This window comes from Hesperophylax consimilis, chromosome 24 (assembly GCF_061612785.1).
Source record: "Hesperophylax consimilis isolate HC1 chromosome 24, BYU_Hcon_1.0, whole genome shotgun sequence".
Taxonomy (NCBI): domain Eukaryota; kingdom Metazoa; phylum Arthropoda; class Insecta; order Trichoptera; family Limnephilidae; genus Hesperophylax; species Hesperophylax consimilis.
Genome location: NC_142859.1, coordinates 26,462,617 through 26,475,443, shown reverse-complemented (window position 1 = coordinate 26,475,443; position 12,827 = coordinate 26,462,617). Strand labels below are relative to the sequence as shown.

Sequence of the window (12,827 nt, the reverse complement as noted above, 5' to 3'; positions counted from 1 at the left end):
TTTTCGACCACTGACATTAGGGTTTCGCGAGGTTATTCGCAGCCCGTGATAATATTCACCTGATCGCAGAACTCCACATTTTCATATTGTTGCTTTTTATCGAACAATTTATGGCGAGTGTCTAATAATAATCTCGCCTCTCTTCAAAATTCTTCAAACATCGAACATCTCTGGGCGAGCAATTGTATATAAATCTGCCAGAACGTTAACAAAGCAGGATCAATTAGCTTACATATATATTTATAACAAAAATACTCCACGAACTTCTGTGTAAAACAAAATTATAATATAAAATTATTACTATGTGACCTAGTTCTTGTTAATTCAACAGATCAACTAAAGCAGACAATCCAAGTGCTTACGGCCAAAGCGTCACTCTGCCAGGTCATTTCTTTGAATATGATTAAATTATCGATAATCTTTGGTAAAATATTTAAACGTTCTCCAGGGCAAAGATCAGCTCCCACCAGACATCTAATGGTGCCATCAGTGAAATACTAATTGGCAGCAGCAGTACACAGGATGCTGGAGAATACCAGTGCCGGGCTTCCAACCCTCACGGGATAGCGCACTTCCTAATTTACCTGGTGGTCCAAGGTAAACTCATATTTCCATATTATTAGACTTGATCTTTTTTCTGCTATCAAAAGACCAGCTGGGCTGATTTCTGAAATAAATAATAATACACATATGCAGGCCATATCACTCAAGCCACATATTTTCCTTGTGGTCTATTTCATGTTGTGTTTGGGGTCTCTTTGGCGTTAAGTATCGAACCAAGGCCTTAGAGACACTCAAATTGTGATTTTCTTATTTCGTTTAATTCGCTTTCACCAACCTGGTATTATATTCCCAAATTAATCAATTTACGCAAGCACCGGGGATTTCGTTCATTTTGCATTAAAAATACTTATTTTCATTATTTTTCTGCCAGATTGATAAAATTTCCATTCACAAATGAAAAAAATGTTTGAAATGTCTTTAACCTTGTTTAGGACCAGATCTGTACTCCCCCAACTCTCTCTTCCATATCTCCTTTCTTTCCCTACTACCTTCAACTTAACAACATACCCCAATTGGGGATACCATAGTCTCACTGGCTCCAGACGGTTGGGAGCAGTTGGGACTTTTGTGCGGTATTCAAATTTTTAAAAATTCTCAAGAGAGATTTTAAGATAAAACTAGTGTGTTTGAAAAATATATAAATATGCTTAAGAAACAGAATAAGAGTAGATATTCTAAAATATAGTAACCTCTGAAAGCCAAAATTGTATGTTTATAGTGATTCAATCCAATCTGAATCGTGAATGGTTAACTTTCAGAGCCACCTGGTCCCCCAGTGGAGGTGTCAGTGGAGGCAGTCAGGGGGCGCACTGTGCGGATAGGCTGGAGGGCGCCACCGCTACCACCAGCCCTCTACATGCTGCAGTATGCTCCACACCACCATCTGCACTGGGACACTGCTAACACCATCAACATTACCAAGTAAGAGGCGGTTCCCGATCCTGTTGGTCTATTAACCTCAATATACCATTTCACTAGCGCTCTACTGACCAACTATTGGAACATGTAATGACAGACTAAAAAGAAAAATTGGATACCACATGGGACAGAAATAGGTCCACCCTTTTTTGAGGAGCGTTTTCATAAAAATAAATATATATTCCAAATGGTTTTTATTTGTATTATACTTATTCTTTATGCTAATTCAGATTAGCGAGAAGTTCAGATTAATATGTGTACAAATATGTCTGAAAAAGTTTTTATTTTGATTACTTTGATAAATATATATGTATATTAGGGTGTCCCAAAAAAATTAAAGATGTTATTTTTGAACGCATACCCTCTAATTTTGTTTTAATAATGACAAAACACTTATAAAAAAAATTCGTTTACATTGGACAATTGCAACTCGTGCCGACTTGCATCGAAAGATGTCAGTACTTGTACATTAAGACGCCAGCGAGTAAAAGTGTTGATGAGCTTGAAGTAACTTGTAGTAGCTTTGTTAGTAAACGAAAATCACTCGTTCAGGCAAGATGTTGTTAGATTTACGCACTTCTAAAAAGAGTATATTTTTAATAGGAGTCGTAAAACACCAAATATCGGGTTCTAAACTGCCATCTAATGGACAAGTTCTTGAAGTTTTGCTCTACAATATCCGGAAAGTGAATTTAACTGTCAATATATACCAAATATAGCCATAGTTGGTATTAAAAGCTGTGTTTGAAGTAAAAATCAGTCAAGTGACTACAAACCCTGACATACCACTCTTCAAAGAGTTTCGAGATAACTGTAAAAATGTTGATCCCGATAAAATTCAGAGCTACAAAGAAAATCTCACATTGCACCTAACCGCTTCCGAAATCGATGATTTACTTGACTTTTACCGTACTGCACTGACAAAAAAAATACTTGGAGATGACTATTGAGAGTTTTTAGAGCTCTGTGTGATAGTTTTAGGAGGAGATACAGCGAGAAAATTTAAGATTCGGCCTCCAGGTGTTCGATGGATGGCAAAGGCGCTTTATTCCTTGAAAATATCATTAATTTGTGCGCAATTTAAAATTACCGGTAAGGATAAGGCGGCACTTTTAGACGTTTGCCTGTTCATAGTAACATCCTATGTCAAGCCATGCTACAATGTATTATAGCAGTTAAAGCACCTTACCAGGACTTGTGCTTTTTGAAATCGATGAAGGCTTAAGAAAAAAATGATGAAAACATCTCAATGGCAGCTTTATTTCTGTTCAGTAAGCAGTTATGGTATTTAACCGATGAAGGATCTATTTTATAGCTGTTTGACGACGCTGTGGATCAAAAAAATAAAATAAAAATGCTCGAAATATCAAAAAAAATAATTTATCAACCCATGACAAACGTTACATCCCATCGAAGGAAGATCTTGATGGTAAATTGTATGGTAAGTTTATTAAGTAGTTTAAATTATGTTTTGTATTGACGTTTTTGTTCATATCATAATTTAGTGACTTTTGTTTCAGAGAAAAATATTTACGACTTCATTTCAGTCAAGAGCAAGTATTTGTTTGATCGTCTGAAAACAGATGCCAGTTTTCTTAACGAATTACCTACGATGTGGTCAAATAATGCTTCGTATCAAAAAGTCAGAAATAAGTTGTCACCGCTGAGGGTAGTGAATGATACAGCTGAAAGAACTGTTAAGTTAATGCAAGATTTTAATGGCTTAATCTCACTTTCAAAGAGGAACAATAAATAATTTTTGTTACGATGCGTTCAGGAACACCGGAAGATTTATCCTGACTGTAAAAAACAAACTATGAAGAAAAAATTTAATCAATAAACCATTTTTAAATATGTAATACTACATAATTGAACATTCGAGCATTTTAAAATTTTATTTATCCGACAAAAATGAAAGTTGAAAATCCTTCCATATTAACTCTGTACTATATGTTTGGCATCAAGTCGGCACGGGTTGCCGGTGTTTAATCAAAATAATATTTATTATATGAGTTATTGGGATCAAATGGAATAAAATAAGAGGGTATGCATATTTAAATTCATGAAAAAAAAAATCTTCCTTATGTCCTGGGACACCCTAATGTATATAGACTATATTACTAGCGTAACTATTAATGTAAAGTATGGAAACATAATTCATAACAGCAGCGTGTACAAATGTTAACTAAACCAGGCAATTTGGCTGTCCTAAAACGGGAAAATTTCCTAGTTGGACAGCCAAAGCTTTCTTAATATGTATGTAATTATTTGTATCTAATAAATAAATAAATAAAATAAATAAATTAGTAGTTCTATAATATTTGCCTGCTCTATGATTAATGGAAAATTATAGTGAATTTTCAAAAAATGTAACATCCTCATTTTACATACGTTTGTGTAAGTTATATAATAGATGGGTATATAATGAAAAAGATTTTTTATTATTTTATTTCAATTTATCTGAGTAGGCCACAAGTTATATAAAAAATACAGTGTGTGGCAAGCCTACGCACGACGGAAGTGAAACTTTTAGTATTCTTCTCTCTCTCTTTTCATTTCATTCTCTCTTTTTTTCTGTCTATTGACATATTTATAAGTAATATATGATAAAAAAAATTAAAAGTTATAAAAATATGGGATTCGAACCCAGGTCCTGCATAACGAGTGTCGAACGCTCTGCCTCTAGACCGCGAGGAGAGATATTTCGCGCGACGCGGCGTTATCGGCCTTGATTAGTAATTTTAATGATTCAAAATAAAAATAATTAATCAAAATACCGAGCGACTCTACCGGAACGATTTGTATGCTATATTTCGACCAAAATATCATATAGGTACCGTAAATTAAAGTAAAGGTAAATTAACAAATTTATGTAATTTTTACTACATTATTACAAATCGTTGATAAAAAAAAATAATTAATCAAAATACCGAGCGACTCTACCGGCTCGATTTGTACGCTATATTTCGACCAAAATATCATATAGGTACCGTAAATTAAAGTAAAGGTAAATTAACAAATGTATGTAATTTTTAACTACATTATTACAAATCGTTGATAAATAAAAATAATTAATAAAAATACCGAGCGACTCTACCGGCTCGATTTGTAAGCTATATTTCGACCAAAATATCATATAGGTACCGTAAAGTAAATTAAATTTAAATTAACAAATTTATCTAATTTTTTACTACATTATTACATATCGTTGATAAAAAAATTAAAAGTTATAAAAATATGGGATTCGAACCCGGGTCCTGCATAACGAGTGTCGAACGCTCTGCCTCTAGACCGCGGTTATTACGTATTCGACCAAAATAAAATATAGTCAAAATATCTAAAAGTCTTTTATCACTTTTAAAAAAAGCATTTTATCACTTTAAAAAAAATTATTATTAAAAAAATCACAAAAAGAAAAAAAAATAGTTTAAGCGGGGATCGAACCTCGGTTCTTCACGACGAGAGTCGCGTGCTCTGCCTCTAGACCGCGAAGCTGAGTTTGGAGAGTGACCTAAAAAAGATATATAATATTGGCTAGGCTCCTATAGCGAAATGATCACGGTTTTTCATGACGGTCATGAGTTGGTTTTACTCCTGTCCTCGAAATTGCATAACGCGCGTAAAGAAGTTTCACTTCAAAAAAGATGTCTGTTTCTGATTCCCTATCAAAAGTTTTGCCTAGGTTTTACTTATGCATGTTTTGTACATACGTGCAGGTAGGTAGGTAGTAGGTCTTATATTTTAATTAAGAATTTTTGTAAATATTTTTTCGGTGGAAGTAGGTACTTTGAATGATAAAGCAAACACAATTTTTTATTTTTTTATTTATTATTATTTCGCTTTCTGAACACATTTTTTTTCAATTATATATGATAGGTGTATCTCTTTTGTCAAACCGCAGTTTTAAACTTATTTTTAAATAAATATGACTTTCGATACTATTCATCATGTCTTAACCCTTCAGGAACATAACCCAACCTAACCTAACCTATTCTAACGTATAATAACCCAACCTAACCTACCCTAACCTAACCTAACCTACAATAACCTAACCTATAATAACCTTACCTTTTTTTAAACATTTCTTTTAATTTTAAATGATGGCCAAGAACACCCTTGAAGGGTGAATGCCAGAAATAATGGAAAAAAAAACATACCCAAATACCTTTATTTTATTTTACGAGTAGCTACCTACGTAGTATTTGCACAGAGTAAATGGAAAGGATCTAGCCACACATATCAGGAATACCAAGAAAAGAAAATGTTATCAACAGAAATTATTCCGGCTGTCACCCCATACAACGAAAGCGAATTTTCATTTTACGGAATCAAAAATTAAAATGCTATAATTAAAAAATTCCCAAATGCAATTTAAAAATATTTCATATTTTCCGTGGCCTGCGATTCCGAATAGTGACCATCTTTTTTTCTATAATGCTTAGATAGGTGATTTGTTCGTCATTGAAAAGATAAATAATTATTCTTTTCAGTTTGTATCAAATATTTATACCGAATTACATGGATAAAATAAATAAATAATGTCAAAGTGGATGATTACGAATCTGCAGGATTTTTTCATTGACAGTTGAAAGATGGTTGAAAGTTAAAATATTATTATTTTTATTTTTTTCTTGTGTAAACGGCATAAAAAGTTAAGTGACAGTTTTCTTACTAATTACCCACACAAAAGGAATGTGTTATATAAATATTGAATTCTTACAAAATTGTGGACGTTCCGAATCACAATGTCTCGGTAAGCTTTTTTGTTAACATTTCCATGTTTGATATTGAAAAATATTTTTTTAAGTAATCAATGTTTATTTCAAATACAAACATTACGTATTTTTTTTAACTTAAAAAATAAGCAATATATAGCATATTTTAGATGTCGAAAAGTTTTAACATGTCGTTGGAAGTTGTTGGTAAAATTATTTTAAAACCTGAAAGGTTAACAGTTAATTGAATTTGCATTTAAGGATTATCATAAAATACTAACCCCGACTGATTATTCAGTTCAAACTAAAAAAAGAGGGTTTTTATAAATATTTCTCTTTGTGAAAACATCCTTCATTTTTAATGTCATTGTTAATGATATCTTATGTAGGTACCTAAAACAGGTTCATGTGATTAATTAAAGCATTATTTTTTTGAACTTGTATTTGTGAAAAAGTTGAAGTTTCAACATCCAAAATTTTCTTTTATTTTAATATTATTTTAATTTTCCGCATAAAATTGCTGTTGCTAAGATCCTACTTTGGACGTACACATTCCTTAAATGTCTCTAGTTTTGCCTAATCTTATCAAGTAAATACCTTGTCGAAAGACCAAAACCATTGTTGTTGAATCCCCTTTTTCATAGTATTCCAGATATAATCCGTCAGAGCGCTGAGATCTCCGGCCTGCACCCGGCCACTCCTTACGCAGCCAGAATCTGCTCGGCAGGACAGGCGGGACTGAGTCCGTACACGAGGCCAGTTCTGTTCACTACTCTCGAGGAAGGTAAGAAACATTTCAAATATTACACAAACAAGTAAATAGATAAACATTGAATCTTATAAATATTTTGCTTTGTATCCAGCTCCGACATCAGCCCCACTAAGCATCAAAGTGGAATCAGGTCCAGGGCCAGGGGAGCTCCAGGTCTCCTGGCTGCCCCCTCCTGCTCACACCCACCACGGAATACTCCTTGGATATCAGATCAGAGCAGTGCCCCAGATTACCCACCATTCTGGTAAGTCGATGCTGGAAGTTTGATATCTCGAATGGAATATTAAAAAAAATATTATCTATTGGTGTAATTACCCAGGCGAACCGCGCCATCGAAAATATCTAAATGCACGTGGCGAACTTTACTAATGAAGGTTCGACACCAATGTCCAGAAGCAATTCACATTCGAAGCCCAAGCCAGTCACCAAATCAACCGCCTTCTCCACAACACCTCCAATCAAACCATAATGCTACGTTTTACGTGGGCGAAGTCAATGCCAATTCAACGCGGCACGAAAATATCAAATGCCCTACATAATGTGTGACAAAGTAGATGCGGTGGACAATGGACACTAATAATAGGGTATTTTCACAATCTATGAATGCTGTAAAAAATGTGTGGAATATTTATAGTTTATTTTTCTGATTCTGATCATTGTACTAAAAATGTATAATTTTCATATTTTCTCCCATAATAGAAAAACCACACATTACAAAACGGTTTCAACTGGCTATAACATCAATATGACATAGAAAAGACCACTGGCTGATCGGCGTATCAAAATGGCACATTTTAAATCACTGTAGAAAACTTATTTGTTAACATAAAAATACCTTCACTATCGTAATTTAAAAATACTCTGTTATCGTCTGTTGAGTATTATACCTTATACTTTGAATGTTTCAATAGTTTTTAATTTTTTATTAATTTCGTACATCGAAGTCACCATCAATCTTTCTTCAACAGAAATAGGTCACTGAAAATTGCAGAGAAGGAGCGGGAGGTGGGCACTGGGCACGCAGGACAGCCTTGCCGCTTGACATAGCTTCAGTTTTAATTGCTTCAAGCCATATTAAAATATATTAGAATTTGGCAGTTTTCATCTTGCACACCCCCTCAGTAGGAGAATCTTTCCGTAGGTTTTATCCCTACAAATTCTACAAGCTCTTTAAAAATATATATTTTATTCCAGATGACAAAGCTGAAGTTTTAAAGGCTGGACCAAATGGCCAAACAGCAACTCTGGCCGGATTGATGAAGGGTAGTCGCTATGCCGTCACAGTCAGTTGCTACAACAGCGCTGGGGTTGGTCCCGCATCCCCTATGGTCTATCGAGATACCCCTGAAGGAGGTGAGACTATGAATCATTTCAATTTCAAGTAATCTATAGATAGATTAGAAAAATGTTTTTATATAAAAAAATTATACATGATAGTCGACAATGGAAATTGTTCACTTCAAAGATTGTTTGTTATAGCACCGGAGGAGTCCCCAGAAGAACTTCAGTGCTCAGCAGTTAGCAGCACCAGCATGAGGGTGAGCTGGAGACCCCTCCCTCTGAGCCTGCAAGGAGGCGCCATGATAGGATATACACTTTTATACTCCACCACTGGTTAGTTGCTACATTCATAGTTTGGGAGGAGTGTGTGGGTACCACCACCCCTTTAACCATTCATTGGATAACCAACGCCGCTTCTGCCACAGGTCCAAGTGGTTCGCTCTGTTTGGTGACTTAGGGGGTGGGGCATTCATTTGACCACCAACTGCGTTACGGGCAGGATTGGGAGAGGCCAGTTGAGGAAACTCTTTCACCTCCCCAGCAGGCTCTCTCGAACCATCGCCTTGCACCACAGTGGGATGGATGGGTTTATGCAACAGTCCTGGATGCACTGACCCTAAGATTCCTACCCATCCCTCGTGCCTTTTTTCTTCCCAGAACTTCCCCTTCCTTCGTTCCTTAAAGAGACCCTCCATACAGTATTCAAAGATGACACAGACCCTCTCATGAAATGAATTTCCTGAAAGTTTAACATTCAACCGGCGTCCTATGGTAAAAAGAAATTAAAGAAAAAAGTTTTTTTTTACTATAATACATCTGAGGCGTGTTGAAACAAAGACAGCAATCTCCACTATTGGTGTAAAATGAGTTAGATATGGCGATGGAAGGAGAATCAAAAATACTATCGACTGCTGCAAAGGTTTCGGAGCATAAACGACAATTTCTCATACATTTTTGAATTTTAATATTTAGTTCCACAACAAACATGGCAATCTCCTTTAGGTTACGAAACAAAAACAGCAGTTTTTGTTTGAGCCACTCAGAGACCCAGAAATATGATATTCAAAATGGACATCCCATACAAAGTGTGAACAGCTGGTGTGATACATACATAAGCAGAATTATTCTGTTTTCAATGTTCGATCTAGTTGTGCAATCTCTTGGGTCGGCCTAATCCAAGATTTTTTTGGTTTGAATGAGGATTGAAGCTTCTTCCCCAGGGACTGGAGTCAACACCATTAACACCTAAGCCAAATCCCAATTGGATAGTATCAACATTTATTTCATATATTACCAGCTGTAAATTTTTCAATATAATGTGATACAATTTCAGTGTGCGTGCATGAATGCTACCAAAAGTTGAATTGAATGAATTGTCATCGACAACTAGTTTATCTATAAATTTTATGTCGGGAAGCGGGTTAATTTCTACTTCCAAGATTCCATTTCATTAAATCTTTCATTGAATCAAGTAAACAAAATGAAAAATTCAAATAGATGTATTTAATGCTGTAATTATAATATAAATATAATGTCGTGCTGTAATTTTGCCAATATTTTCATCAAAGAAAAGACTTTCTCAAAATAATGATTGATACACACAACATTCCTAAAACGGCTAATAATTTTATTTTACTCAATTGATTTTTTCTGAGACCTTGTCCCTAATAAAACATATTTATATCGTTAAGATGGTATCCAGCATAATGTAACATCAGTACACAGCTCCATACAACTTGAAAGCCTTCAGAAGTTCGCAAACTACACAGTGTGGGTTGTCGGACACTCGAGGGTTGGACTGGGACCACCTTCGCCACCAATCACATGCTCAACTCTGGAAGACAGTAAGAAAAAAAAAACATATTTTACATATTACAACTAACTTATGGGTTTCCTCAAGTGTCCCAATTGAAGTCCCTTTAATTATTAGTTATTTTAATAAAAGGTTAAAATCAGTGGCGGCCAGCTAATATGTGCTCCCGAGCGCCGAACAACCAACCAGATTTCCGACATGACTAATCACAATACGAAACTCGGTTCGGTTATAATATCTCATTCAAAAGGTACCTACTTATTAAGCGCGCTTAACTTGCAGACCGACTTTGACTTGTGCCTATGTTCGTAGCAGTTCGTTTTCGATTGCGATCCAAAATTTAACTGCTTTGTCGCATATTCTGTGGAACAGTCGAAAGCGTGGGTACATACCAGTTCATACTATTCTTTGCAAATAATACCATATCATGGACGGCGTTCGGGGTTTTACCACCACATCAGAAGGAACGGTTTATTCAGTAGAAAGTTAAACTAAAACGCGTATGTTTAATGTTATTGTCGATATCGTGGTTTCAATTTACCATCTGCTATTTTCAGCGAATGTTTCGCTTCTTGGATACAAGCATTTAAGATAAAACATGTCATTAAGAGATGAGTAATGGTCAGATTACTTCTTATCAGTTTAGTCAGTACTCGCCGTTGCCGGGCACGGTCTGTTGAATTAAAAAATGTTCTTACTCTGCGAAAGTTTTTAAGTTTAATTGCAGGTTATATCGATCTTGTATATCAATTATTAATAGGGTTATCAATTGCAGGTTATACTAATTTATGATTACTTTTGTGTTTGTTCAAAGTATAAATTAAGAATGAGTTTGAATGTGGAATACATTAAGAACAATAGGTCGAGTTTTGAAAACAAAGTGATAATAAAAAATGCCTGTCCACCTAAAATCTGAACTGATAATAAAACAAGAGTGAAAATCTGGATCGAAGAAGTTTACTCGATCATTTAACAAAACAATGTATAACAAAGCTTCGTAGCTCTGTGCATGTGATCAATTGAATAGTTTATTTTGTTTTACGTGTTTAATTTACGATGTTGATTCAGTTTGGACAATCAGCGGTGTTACTGATGTAACTCACCTTTCTTAAAAAATCAAAAAACATAATTCTTATCATTTACATTTACAAAAAGTTTTGAGCTTAAAGGTTTTAGGAAAAGTTGACATCAGAATGCAATTGGATTCTGGCTACCGTGCCTAAGTTAAACACCATAATGAGCTATTTAATAAAAATCGATAAAGGTCAAATTTCCCAGAACATGATTTCAATGTTACGTTTAAAACGTATGACTTCCTAAATAAAGTTCAGTAAAAGTGAACTCTGTAGAATTTACGCCCGCGACGATTTTTCAAAAGCTAACGGCCCTTTATCAATTTTACAAATTTTTTATAGTACTTGTTTATTAGAAGACTTTCCCGAGACTGTGAAATTACTAAAACTTTTGTGCACCATTCATGACCTTTGGAATGACCTCAGTTGAAAGCTAAAGATGTTTCTCAACGTCAAAAAGAATAAAATCTTTTTTAAACACGTTGAACCAGGACAGACTGATCGCACTATCAGTGTTAAGCATTGATAGAGGTCTTCGCTAAACAAAAGGAGCAGAGAATAGAACTTCTTTATAAATAGGTATGTACCTTTATTTAATTTATTTTATGACTTAATGTTGTAATCCGGTGAACCCCCATATATTTTGACCACCGGCCGCCACTGGTTAAAATATGATGTCCTTAATAATTATAATAATAATATTTGGATCATTTGTATGGCGCTGATTTTGTTCAAAATCACCTCAAGGGTGCTGTACAAATAAATAATACATTTCTATTTCTACAATGATCTATGTTATTACTAACTATATATGGAGATAATATACAGTACAATACTAACCTGGTAGGTCACTTGAGATTAACACTTAATTAACATTAACTAATTGTTTATTAGGGAAATTTAGATACAGGATTTAGGACGTAATTGGAAAATTGGATATAACTGGACTTTCTCTCTGGAATGGTATATTTAATTTAAGCGTATGACAGCTTAAAAATGTAAGTTTTTAGTTTAGACCTGAACTCTGTTGGACTTGTTATGGATCTTAGTTCCGGAGGGAGTTTATTCCAAGCCTTCGGCCCAGATACTCCGAGAGCGCGATCACCAAACTTAGTATTTGGCTTGCGCTTAGGTTCCATCAGTCTGCCTACAGCTGCTGATGTTGCTGATCTAAGAGTTGACTGCCTCAGACCAGCTCTTGTGTTTTCTCGAGGCGTGGGTATCAGGTTAATTATTAAATATATTTAAAATGCCTTATTTTGTCATGTATTTATGTATGTTATGGTTTTTATTTATTTTTTCGTAGGAAGCAATCACTTTGTGGTTAGACATATTATATTAAATCAAATAAAACACTTTGTTTATTAACCACGACTTTATTATTATTACATCTACCGGTTTCGCTACGGTCGAGCTTCATCAGGATGTGAAATATAACTAAAAACTAAGACAGAGGTGATGCATATTTATGGGAAAACAGAGGGAGACAGAATATAATACATTATAAAAGTGGGAGGAGTCAAATATTACATAGGCATAGTGAATTGAAGATATATAATAACAATTAACATTTTTACATGAATTATACATATAATAATACATTTTAAAGACATAAGAAAAAGCATAAACTTATTATTTAAGAGTGGAAAGGATTCTGGGAAACAAGTTAAATATAGGACTATAGAATGTGT

At 34.5% G+C, this 12,827-nt stretch overlaps 1 protein-coding gene across 1 annotated transcript in view; it reads left to right on the top strand.

Moving 5' to 3' along the window:
* Positions 1 to 12,827, top strand: part of LOC149412140 (cell adhesion molecule Dscam2-like) — a 45,936-nt gene that overhangs the window by 14,973 nt on the left and 18,136 nt on the right. Inside the window, exons 9-15 of the mRNA XM_089646312.1 lie at positions 449 to 597; positions 1,323 to 1,485; positions 6,842 to 6,981; positions 7,061 to 7,213; positions 8,164 to 8,322; positions 8,449 to 8,583; positions 9,942 to 10,094. Of these exons, the coding sequence (XP_089502438.1) occupies positions 449 to 597; positions 1,323 to 1,485; positions 6,842 to 6,981; positions 7,061 to 7,213; positions 8,164 to 8,322; positions 8,449 to 8,583; positions 9,942 to 10,094 (1,052 nt within the window). The remainder of the gene's footprint in view (positions 1 to 448; positions 598 to 1,322; positions 1,486 to 6,841; positions 6,982 to 7,060; positions 7,214 to 8,163; positions 8,323 to 8,448; positions 8,584 to 9,941; positions 10,095 to 12,827) is intronic.